Source organism: Seriola dumerili, unplaced genomic scaffold (assembly GCF_002260705.1).
Source record: "Seriola dumerili isolate Sdu_G_001 unplaced genomic scaffold, Sdu_1.0 BDQW01000337.1, whole genome shotgun sequence".
Lineage (NCBI taxonomy): Eukaryota > Metazoa > Chordata > Actinopteri > Carangiformes > Carangidae > Seriola > Seriola dumerili.
This window is the reverse complement of record NW_019174592.1, coordinates 1856865-1873803: the sequence shown is the minus strand read 5'-3', so window position 1 is coordinate 1873803 and position 16939 is coordinate 1856865. Positions and strand designations below refer to the sequence as shown.

At 40.7% G+C, this 16939-nt stretch overlaps 2 protein-coding genes across 5 annotated transcripts in view; one reads left to right on the top strand and one right to left on the bottom strand.

Annotated features, from left to right (window-relative positions):
* Positions 1 to 2482, bottom strand: part of sik3 (SIK family kinase 3) — a 29377-nt gene extending 26895 nt beyond the window's left edge. For both annotated transcript variants that reach the window (XM_022760461.1, XM_022760462.1), the window contains exon 1: positions 2192 to 2482. In XM_022760461.1, coding sequence (XP_022616182.1) covers positions 2192 to 2482 — 291 coding nt within the window. The remainder of the gene's footprint in view (positions 1 to 2191) is intronic.
* A 2419-nt stretch (positions 2483 to 4901) lies between these two features.
* sidt2 (SID1 transmembrane family member 2) lies at positions 4902 to 16914 on the top strand. Of its 3 annotated transcripts, XM_022760466.1 has the most exons (27): positions 4902 to 5721; positions 5823 to 5944; positions 7799 to 7963; positions 8136 to 8181; positions 8738 to 8839; positions 9098 to 9181; positions 9319 to 9484; positions 9871 to 9964; positions 10297 to 10355; positions 10570 to 10596; positions 11469 to 11507; positions 11597 to 11674; positions 11820 to 11882; positions 12241 to 12356; positions 12503 to 12576; positions 12950 to 13016; positions 13095 to 13168; positions 13277 to 13400; positions 13661 to 13778; positions 14014 to 14150; positions 14252 to 14360; positions 14844 to 14920; positions 15105 to 15151; positions 15289 to 15394; positions 15498 to 15608; positions 15718 to 15831; positions 16114 to 16914. In XM_022760466.1, exons 1-27 carry the CDS (start codon positions 5479 to 5481, stop codon positions 16174 to 16176), a joined length of 2625 nt encoding a protein of 874 aa, XP_022616187.1. In that variant the 5' UTR covers positions 4902 to 5478; the 3' UTR covers positions 16177 to 16914. The 3 variants fall into 3 exon arrangements, with proteins under 3 accessions (XP_022616187.1, XP_022616189.1, XP_022616190.1); XM_022760468.1 differs by lacking the exon at positions 10570 to 10596; XM_022760469.1 differs by lacking the exon at positions 11820 to 11882.
* Positions 16915 to 16939: the final 25 nt, after the last annotated feature.

The following is a 16939-nucleotide window of genomic DNA, read 5'->3' as shown; positions in this document are numbered from 1 at the left end:
GATGAAAATGATGAACTGACTGGTCCGTCTGAGACCACCATCAACAGACAACAAACAAGGCCTCTCTTTCATTCTGTCAGTCCATTTTCCACTGTAATTTTGTCCTCTGCTTGTCTCTCACTCTCAGTTAGACAGCCAGACACAGACACATGCATATCCAGACAAGCATAAACAGGCTCACACACAAGGAATAAAGCTTCATAACCAGCTCATCAATCTCTCATTATTACGTTGCTACTGTCTTTGTATTGCTCTTACAAAGAGATTGAACACACTGCTCCCATACCTATTAGACTTTAAATTATATTGTCGTCTGATGAACATATTTAAAGCCCTTCAAGAAATGTCTTCTGCAGTGTTGGAAATCATTCCATGGCACTCACTTATCCAAGTTTATTTTGGCCTCATGAAACTAAATGGAAGGTTCCCTAGGCTATGTGGCGCAAAGCAGATAAATGACCCATGTCTGCCTGTCTGTGTGTATGTCAACAAGGGCATAGAGGTAAAGCTGCACTCTCAGCTGACTTGACACACCTTTATTTGTACCATTAGAATTAAGGGCTCTTCATCATGTAGAAAAAAAAAACAATTATATTGCAGAAGTTGACTTTAAGTGTAGGCTTCAGCTACCCCTATTTGAGTGTTCAACCAAGCACCAAGCGTAAGGAATGTTCATGATGACAATAGTCATATCATTAGAGAAAGGCTTCTGGAGTCACCATACTTAAAAGTATGGTCCTGAGCAGAAGCTCTCCAACAGGCTGGAAATGAAAGTGGTTATTAGCAGAAATTGTACTGATACTGCTGTTGTCACATGTTCCAAGTGAAGCTTTCTGATAAGTTTGTTTTGGTCCTTGTAGGCTGATGCTACCAGCCAGGAGTCTTCCTGGCTGGGGTGGTAGCCAACATATTTGGAGTCACAATAGACAACTTAAAAGCAAATAAAGCCTTGAGACAGTGAGGCTCCTGATCCAATAGGTCAGCACAAAATAAAGACACTACTTGGAGTATTTGAGCAATGCCTTCCTTCTTTTAATGCCCCAAACTTCCCCTACCTATTATCAAGGTCCAAGCCTTCTGCTTGCCAAAAACACTAAAAGGCCCATCTCAAAAAGCTTGGGTGTAATCTTAAGTGTCAATAATCAGAGTTAGAAATTAACAACTGAGGACTGACTTCTGGCAAAGCCCTATGTAATGCATCTATTCATCAAGAATGATAGAGTTTTGCATGAATATCATTTGCTGATAATAGTGTGTGTCAATCATCTAGTATGCTGCTAACTGGCTCCCAACTCTATGCAAAGGCATCTACGTAGGCTCAAAGTGTGTGATGGTAGTTAGGAAACCACTTATTTTGCCCTGACAATGTTTTCATGTCCGTCTTAATGAAAATGTCATATTACTGTTGACTGAAATGTCTACATACCACAAAACTAGTAAACGAATCAAAAACACCGTTTCAACAACACGGTTAAGTTTAACTGTGACAACATGGCTGTGTTTCATTAGTAAGATTTCCTAACACGCAATTACAAAAGCAACGCGAATAACAATTTTCTTTCAAGCTAGTTAGCGTAAAAATTAAAAAGCGAAGGCAGTCTCTGGCTCTGCCATAGTTGGCTTTAACCAGTTTTCGGTGATACTTTTACGGATGAATTTCAGAGAGCTTTCAATACTTGGGCAACATACACGTAACAACATTGCAAATGCTTAGTTAATTTAAAGTTATCCAGTACAGCACTGCAAACTTTTAACTTTGTGCCTGTCTGAATAGATATCTCTATCTAGCCAAACAGCTAATTAGCTAGGAAGCTAAGCTAGCTACTCCAGTCGGAACATTCTGTGTCTCCTCTTTTTCATCTTCGTCAATACCCTTCTCTCCGTCCTCTGCGCTTTGCCACACATTAACCTCGGGCCTTTCTGTCTTTCTTTAAAAATACCACTACTTAATGTGTGATATCAGACATATTTTGTGGTAAACGTGTTTGTATCCAGTAGTAAGAGGTGATGCCCCGTGTCGAACGGACCCCCCCAACACCAAGCAGCGGTGTCACCAAAGCGGGCTGGCCGTTGTGTCTCCGGAGCCTGAAGGCCCCAGCGTCATCCTGAATACATGGTCGAATAAGCTTGAAATTAAACAATGACAACTTTTACTTGTTAACCTCAAACGCGCGGACATCAGTCGTCTTACCTTTGCTTTGGTAATGATGTGTGTGGCTAGTTTAACAACCGCGAAATTTCCCTTGCCAATGGTCCGCTCGATTTCATAGTGGCCCACTCGGGCTGGGGGGGGCCTGTTGGCCGAAGTGTGGCCAGGATTGGTGATGCACCCAGTGGCCGTGCTGGTACGACTGGAGTGGCTGATCCCGGAGGATGGCTGGGCTCGGTTCTGGGAGCCCATTACTGCGTGGGTCGGTCGGGCAGAGTGCGTAATCCCGGCCGCAGCGGACCCAGCAGCACCTCCGCTTGACACGGCCGCCATCTTCTCGCCTCTCTGCGGGAACAACAAGCAGCCTTGCGCAGCGCGCATCGCGGGCACGCCCCCGCCCTGCGTCATTTTACGTGGAACGCTCCTCCGCAGCGCCCTCTCTAGGTTGTAACCATGGTAACGATCAGCGTAACAAATGACTTCATCCACAAAAACGTATTGTGGTTGCCTTGACGACAAAGAAGTGCGCATTATCACTCTGGTTCCCATGATTCAGTGATTCCTTGCAAACTGCTGCACTATGTATGATCAGACGGGCTCATGAGGCTTTAAAGGTATACGCAGCTCTAATATTACAATGAGAGATTCAAATAATCTAGTTGAGCAAAATAGACATTCGAAATTCGAAATTTACATGAATTTTACATGAATAAAGTATCTATCTATCTATTTTACTCGATCATAGAACTCGAATACACATGCCATTATTATTTTTTACACAAAGAAATGTACACAGTTTTTAGTGGTCGAGTCTGCAGATCTTGGCAATTAATGGGCCTACTGTTTGTGCCATATACTGTAATAAGATTCAAAGCTAAATGAAACGATATCTGTTTATAATATTCTGTTTTCAAATTATTTAGCCTTGTACTATTTTAGATTCGCTGTATAGGCAAATGTCACTAGTGTGCTGAGAAATGGCCCTGACCTTCTGAGGATACTAGACTCTGAGAAGATCTCTTAATGAACACTAAAAGCAGCGACTGCATTTCCACTGTAATTAAATTCTCTGATTCTACAGTCTTTACAAAGAGAAGATTGCAGCTTGAGATGATCATCATTGCTCCTACCCCCCACTCCCACTCCCCAATACACACGCAAGCACACACGAGCACGCGCAGAATAAACGTTCTCCTCTGTGTTCATAATTCACAATTTAAATATTTATTTATAAGGGTGTAACTTTGCAAGTGTGCCCTGCAGGAAAATAAAAGCAAATAGTACTTGCTGAAGTTTTCTGAAGTTATCCATTAGAACAGAAAATTTTGAATAAATGTTAAAAGGACAAAAAGATCAAAACAAACATTAGCAATAAATATGTAATACATATGGGTTGAAAACCTACAAACATATATTTCTTAAAAATCAGAAACTCAAATAATGGATACAAAAATGATTAACAAAAAATAATAGGGGTGATTTCATATCATGCAGCAGTTTATTGTAACCTGCACTGCAGACATGCTGTAGAATAGGCTGTCCTCTAAATGGGCTTTGGTGTGTGGAAAACTGATTCTATTCTATTCTATTCTATTCTATTCTATTCTATTCTATTCTATATCCCTCTCACCAGATTGTAGACAGCACCACTCCATGTTGGAGAGGCGTTCCTGCATCCTGTTACTCCTGGATTACCAACTGAGCACAATAAGTAGCTTCTCTGAGTGCCAGACACCCAGACCCCCAGAAAGAACCAGGTTCACAATATGTCTGTTGGTTTTTGGTAATTTGATTAATTGCAGACTTGTTTTGTTATAGTTATGCCCTATTAAATAACTATGTCAGGTGAAAGGATTTGTGTCTAAATGCAGGTCCTGCATTATTACCTAAACTCTGAACCCTGGTTTATAGATCGGGCCTGTGCCAAAAATCTAGTTTTGAGGAAATGTGGTTCATATTCCCAGATAAATGTGTTTCAACAAATGAACTGCCACATACATAATACATGGAGTCAAAGGCAGGGGGGTCAATAGGGCCCAACATCTTATTTACCCAATTAGTATTAGGTTATATACAGAGATTACAGACAGACCCATAGTCTGAATATGAAAATGTTTTTATCAAGTTAATATCCAATGTCAACATCAAACTGTCAATTGAAAAGTGATGCTTAAAGACAGCTCCAATTCAAATACATAATTATGACTGTATTGTGACCTTATTAGTTGTTTAAATGGCTCATTCAACTGCTGCATTCTTCCCTATGTGATTATTACTGGTCTATACCAAAATGTATTGACAGCAACTACAACTGTAGTTCTTTTTAATTAGGGCTTTGTCATCTTCTCAATAAGATGACATAGACACACCCCAAATGGTTTCAATTTTAATAAAGAATGACTGTTTAAAAGTACCTGTGAACTGAGCTGGATTTGAGTTATCTTTTCAGTGACATTTTTTAATGTCTTTATTCACAACAACGAGGTGTGTCATACACAAAAAACACGGTCCAAACTATGTACCAGGATGAATTACGGAGGAATTCCACCCCATAAACCACATGATAAAAGATCATATAAATTATATAAACCTACGCATTATTAATTTTCCTGTTGATAAACTCTTATATCTCTTCATATCACCTCCTGCACTGATCATTTGAGTAGTAGAGGGCAGCCACATGACGTCATGACGTCGACCTCGGTTTGTTTACTGTGTTAGCGTGGTGGGGGCGCTAGTGGTACAGATTTTTCACACTGTAAACACTCTGAATCTCTTCACCCTCCGCACGAGAACTGTCCACACAATGCTGCGACAACCGGCCGTGACAACCGTTCATATTAGACAGACTTGAAAAACACTTGCTGCTGTTTTATTTTTGACACAGTCCGCGACGCATGATCTGAACTCGGATATCAAAACATGGAGCTGCCTTACCAGCGTTCAAACCAACAATGCTAACCTTAGCACTAGCTAGCACCCTACAAGGCTTTGGTGTTTGAAATGAAGCGGAACTGAGTGTTGCTGTCATCTTGTTGTCTTGATACCCGTGTTATTGGTTGCATTACTGACAGCTTGGCATTTGTCACGGATGTCAATTGGACGAGGAACGAGTCTTCATTTAATGTAAACATCCCACTGTCTCTTTAGCCTGTCAGCTAGCAGCTGCTGTTATTGTTTGTCACTACTAGTAGTGGCACCGTTAAGCTAGCCAGCTTGCTATCCGAGTATTTGTTGCTGAATGGGGTGGAGTTTTTATTAGTATTGCCGCACAGGCTAGAATAACGTGAGGAATTAGTTGTCAGTTCAGGAAGACGGTGGCAGACAAAATGTTGTTGAGGAGTTGCTGGAAATCTCGACATAAAAACAGCTCTGGACCTTGTTGGATTCAACCCGGATTGGCAGCCCTGCTCTGGTTATGTGTGACCCAGTTAGGTTGCGGCAGTGGTGCGGTGGGGGAGACCAAAAGTGTGGTCCAGAAAGATGCAGAGTTTGATGTCACCTATAATGACACGGTTACAAGTGAAAACCAGACCATCTATGCTTTCAATCACACAGTCTCCAGGAATAGGGTGAGTTTACATTATCAGTTAGTAGACTTGTTTCTCATTTAATTATACCAAGTAATATGGAGTGTAACATGATCTTTTTTTCCCCTTTCTTTGGGTTTCAGACAGAGGGAGTGCGTGTGTCTGTGGATGTGTTGTCACAGGGTTTTGAGAGTCCTATCCTGTTTGTGGTAAGGCAGAAGCAAGCTGTGCTGTCATTCCAAGTCCCACTCATCCTAAGAGGCCTGTGAGTATTCCCACTTTACAAAAATCTCTCAAAATCAGCTTAAAGAAACTCAAGAAGATTGTGTTATGTTCCCTCACTTCTTTAAACCAACCCTTTTATATTGCAACTTACTCAGCTTTCTCAAGTTCAACAACATCCAGTGAAACATTAATGAACTCCTAACAGTCCAACAACATTTCTGTTTTGTTACCTGAGACTATCGCTTAAATGCTTCACCGCTATCTGCTTGTGATAGTAACAGCCTATGAGTCTAAATCTCAGTAAATAATATTCTATAAATTGTAGAGCAGGGCCGAGATTAGCCCCAGTATGACGGTATGTAGGTAAATTTGGAAATTATATACAGTATGTGTCAGCTGCTTGTAGCACAACATTTTCCAGTAATATGTTGCTTTGTGGGTTATATACTGTATACTATATATGTGTCTTTATATAAGATACACTAATGAGTCATGTTCAGTGGTTTATGTATGTCAAATTGAGCAATGACATGTTCAGCTGCTGGAATTCAAATGGAATTTGAACTGCACACCCTGCTTAGAGAAAGCAACGGGAACACAATAGTCATCAGTACAAATTAGCTATATTTATAATTAGTCATAACATTTTGTCACAGTGCATAAACTGTCCAAATCAATTGTAAGTGGACTAATTCCCTACAACACTGAATAGGCTTGTGTCCCTCCAACTTAGTTTTAAACTAGGCCTTTATGTTTGTTCTTGTAATTTACTGCGCACACAGAGACTATACATAAAGTAATAGTCCAAGGTTCCTCCTTGGGAGTGTCTGGCTGTTATCCCTTAGACAGCAAACATTTATAACATGCGATGAACCTTGTTGGGTGCAGAGAGCTGTGTGTGGACTTAATAACCTTGTAAGAGAAGTAAATGTGTAAATGCTAAATGCTGTGCTTGTTGTAGAATCCCTTGTAGGTGTGATAGGGAGATGTTATGGTTTAGCTTTGGTTAGAATTGCAATCATTATTTCTTTTCAGTAGTAATAACACTAGTCAATCTTCTTGGTAGCAAAGAAATAGCAAAATCCTCTCAGTAGTCAAAATGTCCAGGATTGTACCTCAGTAGTTATAGGACACACAGCCTTTGTAATCTGGATTCATAACAGGTTGGAAGTTCAGGTGTTTATTAGCCATTGGCCAATAGCCCAGTTGTGATGTGTCTCCCACAGTCTGAGGTACTTTCTGTGGTTGTGCAACAAAAGAATGGCCTCACCACAATCTTGCTTATAGTCCCGTGGACAGGCATGTTTTAGCAGGTCTCTAAAAAACTTGGACTTTCACTTCCCCTTCTGAGATCCAGCAGTGCAGAACTGTGGAGCCAGGTTTACTGTAAATGAACAATCTCAGAGTCATCTGTGTGAAGTTACTTCTGTCTCACGAAGCCACGGTCACATGCTTTCTATTTACATGTTTTGAGCTATGCTATGTGCTTTTTCCAACATTTTCTAGAGCTAGGTTTTATTGATTTTGCTCAGAGAGTACTGTAGATGCATTATCTAGTTGGCTCATCTGATTCTTAAACAGCAGCCCTTGGGAATTTAGTTAATTCATATAATATTAAAGAATCTAATAGAAAAACCATCATTCATTTTGTAAAAAATCAGTTTCTATGTTCTGATTTTTTTTGTTTACACAATCACCCATAACCTCATTTAAAGTGTCTACCCATTCTGTGCAATGGAAAATAGCTCTCAATAAATAATTGATTACAACCCATTTTCAGTAAATACAAATTTAAAGTCTTGTTAAGTGCTAAACTCTCTTTTGCACGGAAACTATGTTGTTCTTTCTTTCTCTGTTTGACAGCCTCTATCTCTCTCTGCTTCCCTGTTTCCAGCTACCAGAGGAAGTACCCTTACAATCATGTGGGCCGCACATTGTGCCAGCCTCCGACCCGGGCTTTATCTGAAACCCAGTACTTTTTTGTGGATGTGTCTACCTTGTCAAGCCAGGGTACGAACTACCAGCTCAGGGTCAGCCGCGTTGAAAGCTTCACCCTTCAGTGAGTGATATTTCATATTATGTATATTGTATATTATATGTATATTTGATACACAAACACACTGTGTAATAGCTACCTGATCTCTCAGCTTGTGCCATCTGTCTGGCTTTTGTAGCAAACAACAAGTGACTTGTTGGGTATGTCTGACATAATATTTGCTATTTGATTACAGGACAGACAAGAAATTCAGCTTCACCGCATCACCATCCCAACCTCAGGTAAACAGCTTGATACCATAGCTTTGTGACTTTATATTAAGTGCTACTTTGCAACAAAGAAGTTCAGTCACAATAATGTAGATAGCAGGGGTTAAAAGTGTGGGAGATGCTGATGAAACATGAGAGAAGCTGAGGAAAGTAAGCAATTAAAAGAGGTCGCTATGAATGAAGGGAATTCCTGATTTTACAGAACCATTCAGCTTGTAGTGATCATCTTTCTCTCAGTATTTGTCTGATAAATTCTGCTTTTCAACACATGTAAGAGAAAACTAACTCATGTTTTCCTCTTGGCCTTTCAAAAACTAAATAATCCATCAAGTCAGTCGTGATTTGATTCATCATTCGTGTGTTGTCATCGAGATTATCACATCCTCCTTCATACAGTATAATAGATAGTGAAGAAAGACAGGAAACAGAAAAAGGGTTGATCTTGTTTTAACCTGTGAAATCAAAGTAATCCATATCCTCAGCAAATACAACACTTATGTTTGATAATCCTACCCCCTCTAATTATACCCTTCCTGTCTCTGTTTTTTTTCCTTCTCCTTTCTCTCAGTACTTCAAGTATGTCTTTCCAGACGGGGTGGACACTGTGATCGTGAAGGTCAACTCAGACATGAATTTCCCCTGCTCCGTGATGTCTATTCAGGACATCCAGGTACAATTACTTCCCATCCTTGTCACCTCAAACCAGACAGCAGCTGTCCTCAGGTGGCCCCAGTCATTGTGGTCAACATGTAGTAGCACTCTTGGGCCACATGAAGGCATTATTGAGTTTATTCCAACAATATGAGTGCAATGCGGTGCAAACATTGTAGATGTTATGTGTAATGTGTTAATCACTTGTTCCCTCTTGCCTTTAATCTTTCAATGCTTCATCGTTCTCATTTCATTTTTCCTCCGTGTCTCTTTTCAGTGCCCTGTCTATGACCTTGACAACAATGTGGCCTTCATTGGGATGTACCAGACGATGACCAAAAAAGGTGCCATCACTGTGCAGGTAGTGTTTCACTGTCCTGAAATACAGAACACATTGGAAGCCTTTGTGACATAGCTAGAGTTTAGATGCCATTACTTCATGAACAGAGCCATGTTATGTCTTCTCATGTCTCTTCCTGTCTTCCTGTCTCTTTCCAGAGGAAAGATTTTCCCAGCAACAGTTTCTATGTGGTAGTGGTGGTAAAAACAGAGGATGAGGCATGTGGCGGTCCACTGCGCTTCTACCCTCTGCGACCTGATGAGCTGATTGATGCCGGCAACCGCAGCAAGATTCTTGATGTGGTAGTCACCCCTGCTATTAACTGTAAGTCACATATAGATATAAACTTTTCAGACTTGCATACCATAAAACATGCGCCAAGAGAACTGGACTAAAAATGCATTTTTAAAACATCCACAGTTAAAAAGCTAACATGTCTGATCAGGCACTGTTTGCTTAATTTTTCTGCAGTGCTTGGCAGGATGCAAAAAGGACAGTGCCTCAAATCACAGTCTTTGATGTAAATTATCAGTTTCATTGTGTTAGAAAATCCTTTTGGGTATGCCAGTAATATATTCCACACCACTGCAGGAAAACAAGCTTCTTTCCAGGAGCTGTTGGTAGTATTGTTGCATTATGCAGTTCACTCAAGGTCATGCAGTCTTAGCGTGTGAATGGGCGTAAATGTTTTTTTCCTCTACACTCCACAGCAAAGGTGTATGTGATGGGCATGCTGTTCTGTCTGGGTATCTTCTTCTCCTTCTACCTGCTCACCTTCCTGGTGGCCTGTCTGGACAACAAGCGGTAAGATTCTGCACTTTTCTCTGTAACCAAAACAACTGTTAGGTACTGCATCCACTTCATATGCACAGCCTCTCTTCATTGCTGAGGTATTTGTATTTATCTCTCTGGAGTCGTGTCTCGTTTCTTCCCTCGTGCCTCTGCCACGAACAACCCTCATTAAATTGAAAAAGGCCTTTGGTTTAAAACTGTTGAGACTTATAAATCTCAGTCTCAGTTTAACCCAGAAGTTTAAAAAACTGTGATCGAAGACTTCATTTAGCTGCTTTACCAGAGCAGCACTATGAGGAATGCAAATTATGTTCATTTGCATCATTTCCTCTCTGTTTCTGCAGAGTGAATAAGAAAAGGGAGCTGTTTCCGAATCCTGCGGACATGTCGCCTGCTGAGACAGGTAAACCCAACAACTAGCTATGATGGACTGGCCTATTAGAGTGTGTGGAGCATACCATTGTTTTTAAAGTCATAAACACACTGTAGAGTAGATGTTTGTAATACAGTGTATATGATGCTAAACCATTTAGCTCTTCAGCGTTTTATGTAGAATTTAACATCTGTGTGTACTGAATGTGTCTTTCACTCTCTCTCCCTCATGCTGTGTGGTTCAGCCTCTCTGCTTGGGAAGAACGGAGATGGTATAACGACACAGTTCCTCCTTTTGTGTGCTTGCTGCCTTTTCTCACACTGTGTTGCTTGTCTGCAGATGCTCTGCATGCATTAGCGCATACACTATAACTCTCTTGCCATAGAAACAGCATTTATGGAAAAGAAGATAGAGTAATATAATACTATAGTGCTTTGTGGACCGTGTAGTATCATAAAGGTGGAGCTTTTATGGCTCACATCATAGAGATACAGAAACATGTGATGACTAATGCGGATACTTCTCAGGTAGAACTAACTGCAAAGTATTCTCACCATCCTGTTCTTCACCATTTTCATCACAATGTTTTCCTTCTACTTCTCCTCACAGCTGTGCAGTTTGTCGACTGAAGAAACACATAATGTATTATGTGTATACATTTAAGTCAACAATGTTAACAATATGATAGACCAACAAAAGAAGCTGCTCCATGAAAAAGTGTTAGAGATAATCATTGAGATAGATGTGTACACCGATGTGTTTCTTCAGCTCAAGAATCCCTCTCAGTGTGTATCTGTGTCTTCATCACTGCAGTGTGTTGGAATTCACTCCCACTGCAGCAGTTACCTCTCCCTACAACAAATCAGCCTCTGCACCATCTCTTGGCACCCACATTTGTTTGTTTTTTTGTAAAGTATTTTGAGCCCTGAAAAAAATGTTGGGCCTCAAATCTTTGACTTTATCCCTGCATGTATTGATGCCTTCCTCAGCTCCCTGTGTTGATGTACTAACAGTTTAGCTGTAGTGGTGTTTTAGTATGCAGCAGCAAGGTACTAACAAATATTGGCTGTAGTGGTGCTTGTTTGTGCATTTCATCAACATGTACTCAGCTGGGAGTTTAAATGCATGGTCATGTTTCCACAGGCAAGACTCCAGCCTCACCGTATGAATATGGCTCCTTTGGTGAGTTTTGGACTGTTGTGGTTTTGTTTAAGTCTTTGTTGATCTGGAGATTTAATTAAATAATTTTTTTCTCTCCTCGTCCTCTCCAGCTGACAACGGCAGCACTCTGAGCTCTGAGGCCATCACTGACAGTGCCACCTCAACTGACAACAACTACGGATACATGGGTATGGACAAACATGCACACAAGTTTGTGTCACTTGGCTCACCACTGTCACTCTGCAGTATATCTCCACAGCCTTGGTTTGCAGTTGGCATCTTTGCAAGCGGCTCCAGTCCCTCACTGGTTTTCTGTGTGTCTTTGTTCATCAGGACAGGAGCCTTTCAAACGTCGACCAATCCTCAATCACCTTCACCACATAGCCGTCCGCATCGGTGACACACTGCCGCATAATTGGCCGAATCAGTTCAGAGATTTGCACCAAACCAATCAGCACTATGTGAATCATACATCAATGAGAGTTAGATGTTGATGCCAGGAAGTGGCCAGATTCCTAATCTGATGATGCTGAAATGAACAGCAAAGCAATATTAATATTGCAAAAATCAAAGTGCCAAGAATCATTCAAATTTTCTGTTTAATATATTTAAAAATTGCAACAAAAAAAAATGAGAAGATGTGATGTGCTCGAACAACACCCGTCCAAATTGCTCTTATTGTGTCTCCAATTAACAAAGTGTCTTTTCTCTTTGCCATCATGTCCTCCTCTCCTGTCTCCCCTCCCTTCATCAGAGCGATCGTTGGACAGTGTTGGCCGAAGCAGGCAGGAGTCTCTTAGCTCCGTGGAGGAGGATGACTACGACACGCTGGATGACATCAACTCAGACAAAAACATTGTCCGCACCAAGGTGCACCTCCCTTCTTCAATTTAATACACAGCACTTGTTTTTTGCAATTTGCAAGTCAGCTCTGCTTGTAATGTAGGTAACAGTAGTTATTAGACATGACATGATGTTGGTTGCCTGTTTTACCTGATGTCTTTTTCTTATTGTAGAAATTTCTGTGTGTGTCTGACCTGGCTCGAAAAGACAAGAGGGTCCTCAGCAAGAAATACCAAATTTACTTCTGGTGAGGTCACTGGTTAGAGAAAGACAAATACCATGGAAGAGTAGATTCATTTGATAACAAAGATTCCTTGACATCCCAGTCTAGGTCTAATAGATCCACATTAACCAATTATAATTTATGGCATTTTGTCACCATTTTGACATTATTCCTATATACATATGCCCTGAAATTGCAGCATCTCCAAGAGAGTGGAGTAATAGTGCAGTAAAACTAAGATAGTAAGTTGTGACAGTAAAATACAGTATTTTAGAATATAAAAATTATATTATTGTTATTCATTGGTTTCAAAGACGTGGAATAATGAAGCACGACATCCTTCCAACATATCTATCATCATAACTATGAAAAAGTCTAATGATTATTTTCTCTCCAGGAACATTTCTACCATTGCTGTGTTCTACGCCCTGCCAGTCATCCAGCTGGTCATCACCTATCAAACGGTGTGAGAGATAGACTGTTATTAAGTTGTTAAAACATCAACACATTGATGGATGCTAAACTAACTCTCTCTTCTGCAGGTCGTCAATGTCACAGGAAACCAGGACATTTGCTACTACAACTTCCTGTGTGCCCACCCCCTGGGAGCTCTAAGGTGTGTAGTTAGCATGGCTGTTTAAATGCATGAATGATTTATTAAATGGATGGCTTACAATGGCTTAAAGTCTGTTATGACTCACTCATAATGTTTTGTCTTACACAGTGCATTCAACAACATACTCAGTAACCTTGGTTACGTGATGCTGGGACTCCTCTTTCTCCTTATTGTCCTCAAGAGAGATATTGTCCATAATCGAGCCATGGTCCGCAATGATCTCAACGCGCTGGTAAAGCACATGTACACAAACAGCTGTACAGCAGACAGGCAGATACTGATACTGTGATATTCATAACAACACCTCTTTGTTCTTCTAACATCTTCTGAACAGGTAGACTTAATTTAGATTAAGAAATAAGAAATAGGAAAAAGGAAACAGGCATATCCACAAACATACATTACTTAATCTGGAATATGTGGTCAACTTTATTATTTATTAAAATGCATTGCTCAATTATTGGTTCAGTTTTCGTCTCCCCCACCCCCCAGGAATGTGGTATCCCAAAGCACTTTGGACTGTTTTATGCCATGGGAACTGCTCTGATGATGGAGGGCTTGCTCAGTGCCTGCTACCACGTCTGTCCAAACTACACCAACTTCCAGTTTGGTAAGTGTGCTTCTGTTCCCAGCAGGACCTCATATGTCCTCTGTAGTTTCTTTGTATAATGGCAGAATACTAGCAGTAACTAAACATCTGACGTGAACTGGTATCTATCACACAGCTTTCTGTTGTCGTGGTCATTTGCAATAAAGACAATAAATTTGAGTGGTAACTCAGTGATAACAATCAGCAATGACTTCCTTCTTATGCTTCTATTGTTTGTTCTTTTCCTGCTCTGTAGACACTTCATTCATGTACATGATTGCTGGGCTGTGCATGTTGAAGCTGTATCAGAAGAGACACCCAGACATCAATGCAAGTGCTTACACTGCCTACGCCTGCCTGGCTGCAGTCATCTTCTTCTCTGTGCTGGGAGTGGTAAGTACACACACATAACACACCACAAAATACACAAGGGCTTCATGATGTTTAACATGCAAAACAAACACATTTCATAATTTGTGTCGGTTTGTTTGCAGGTGTTTGGGAAAGGAAACACAGTCTTCTGGATCATTTTCTCAGTGATCCACATCCTGGCCACTCTCCTCCTCAGCACGCAGCTCTACTACATGGGCCGATGGAGGCTGGGTAAGATCACAGCATGAAACAAGCTTTAGCCTCGTCAGGCTGGAGTCCTAGTTGTTAGATATTCCTGCTCATTTTATGTATTTCCTTTTGTTGTATTCAACGTTCAAAGTGCCCACAACATTTTAGAATCTGGAATATTTTTATAATATAATATAATATATAACGTTATGCTTTACAATAGTTGCAATCAGCATAACAATAGAAAAGAATTGTAAGTGTGTTGAAACACTGAAAGTGCTTTATTGAAATCCACTAAAATGTGTAGCACTATAATGTAACTTCCTGTACAAACAGAATATTATTTGGTGTGTTCTTGTAAATGTATTATTAATGCTTTTTCATAGGTTAATGTAAATGTAAAGGTGTTTGCATAGGAATAAGGTAATTTTAAAGTGTCCCCATGACTCATACTGTCCTGGTGCTGTGGGTTTGATTCTCACAGTGTTTGACTGAACTAATATCTGTCTATTATATGTTTGTCAGACTCTGGGGTCCTGCGCAGGATGGTGTACATCATCTACACAGATTCCATCAGACAGTGCAGTGGACCTATGTACATCGTGAGTAATGACCAGAAGCTTCTGTATCATTTAGCTGAAGAGTTGTCACGGCATCAAGCATAAATTCTCTTAAGGGGCGTTAATCATTGTTGACACAGATCTAGTTCCTCAATTATTAATATCCGAGTCATCTTAAACACTGGTTGGTACAGTATGTGATTGAGTCCCGATGTTTGTCTTTTAGGATCGTATGGTTCTGCTTGTGATGGGGAACATAGTCAACTGGTCTCTGTAAGTAAACATTGTGTTTATCTGGAAGTTGAGTGGCTACAACATGGATTTAAATTTAGAAAATCAGAAGTGACAGATGACATCTTTTTTTTTTTTCTTCATGTTCACCTTCCACTCCTCCCACTCTCTCTCAACAGAGCTGCCTATGGCCTCATAGAGAGACCTAATGACTTCGCCTCTTACCTGTTGGCCATCGCCATCTGCAACCTGCTGCTCTACTTTGCCTTCTACATCATCATGAAGGTGTGTTTGAGTGTATCTATGCATTTGAGTTCATTTAGATTTATTAAAAAGCAGACATGTTTTGTACTCTTTATCTGAAGTTATTTATTCTGTGTGTGTTTAGCTGCGGAGTGGTGAGAGAATCAAGTGTCTGGCGTTGGTGTGTATTCTCTTCACGGCTGTGGTGTGGGGATTTGCACTGTATTTCTTCTTCCAGGGTCTGAGCACCTGGCAGGTCAGTAACTCACACACACATACACTTAGTCACAGAGAAGGAAAAACAACTTAATTCCTACTTTATACAACATTTTATATTGTGTGTGTGTGTGTCTCGGATTACACAGAAAACACCAGCAGAGTCCCGTGAGCACAACAGGGACTGTATCCTGCTTTTATTCTTTGACGACCATGACATCTGGCACTTTCTCTCCTCCATCGCCATGTTCGGATCCTTCCTGGTATGATCATGTTTGTTGCGGCAGGGCTATAATGTATTACTTAATTCATATCGTCATAACTTAATTCTTTTTTTTGTGTAACTTAACATTCATGTAACAATTAAGAAAAGCAATGATTTGGGCTTTTTTCCTGTCATGCATCAGTTTACTTTCCTCTGCAAGTTAAAAGATTGTTCAATTTGAATTTAAAGAGGTTTTGACTCACCTGGTTAACATTCAATCAGCAGTGGAATCGGTTTCTACAAGCAGGACATCCATATCACCTCTCCTGTTCCTTCTCAGGTCCTCCTGACTATGGACGACGACCTCGACACCGTCCAGAGAGACAAGATCTACGTCTTCTAGCTTCGTCAGATCTTCTGTGATGAGCTCTGCTCTTCCTCTCTGCCTTACCGCCCTCTCCGTTTGCATCTCCTTCATATTCTCAAAGAGCACAGCCAGTAGCCTGTTTTTCCCCAGGCTGTCGATGGGCGCGTCTCCGTAGCCAATCAGCCAGTCAGGGAAGGGCTGCCGCCCCTCCCCTCCACTTGCATGGACACTAATGTGCCAACGAAGAGCTGGATCAACGTTGAGTGATGCTGAAGTGTTTCGTCCTCTCGCTGCCACCGTCGATATAACTGTTGTAATCGATGTTTACTAACTGCTGACAATGAAGAAAACTATCTACACACTGAAAAAAAAAAAGAACCCATCCAAAATAACTTATTTTATACTGTCTGCATTACATTTGACCTGCAAGTCAACAATGCATTTTGAAATTACTGTTTGTATGCTGTTTATATGCTGTGTGTGTGTGTGTGTGAGTGTGTGTGTTTACAGACATAAAGGTGAGAACATGAATCCTGTCCAGTCTGTCAGTGGCCTTTTAATGTTCTAATCATGTTAGTCACATACTGTGCTGATTGCTCAGTTCCTCGAGATAGCCGTCCTTCTCATTGGAGAATATCGATGATGATTGTATTTAATTCTCGACTGCCCTCAAGTCTCGACTGCGAACGTATTTTTTGCACTGTACTGTATGAAAAAAGGATTTTAATGTCAAATGTTGCAATCAGCAGTTACTGAATAAAGGTCTCATTTTCAGATGTGTTTGTACGTTGTTTTGCTC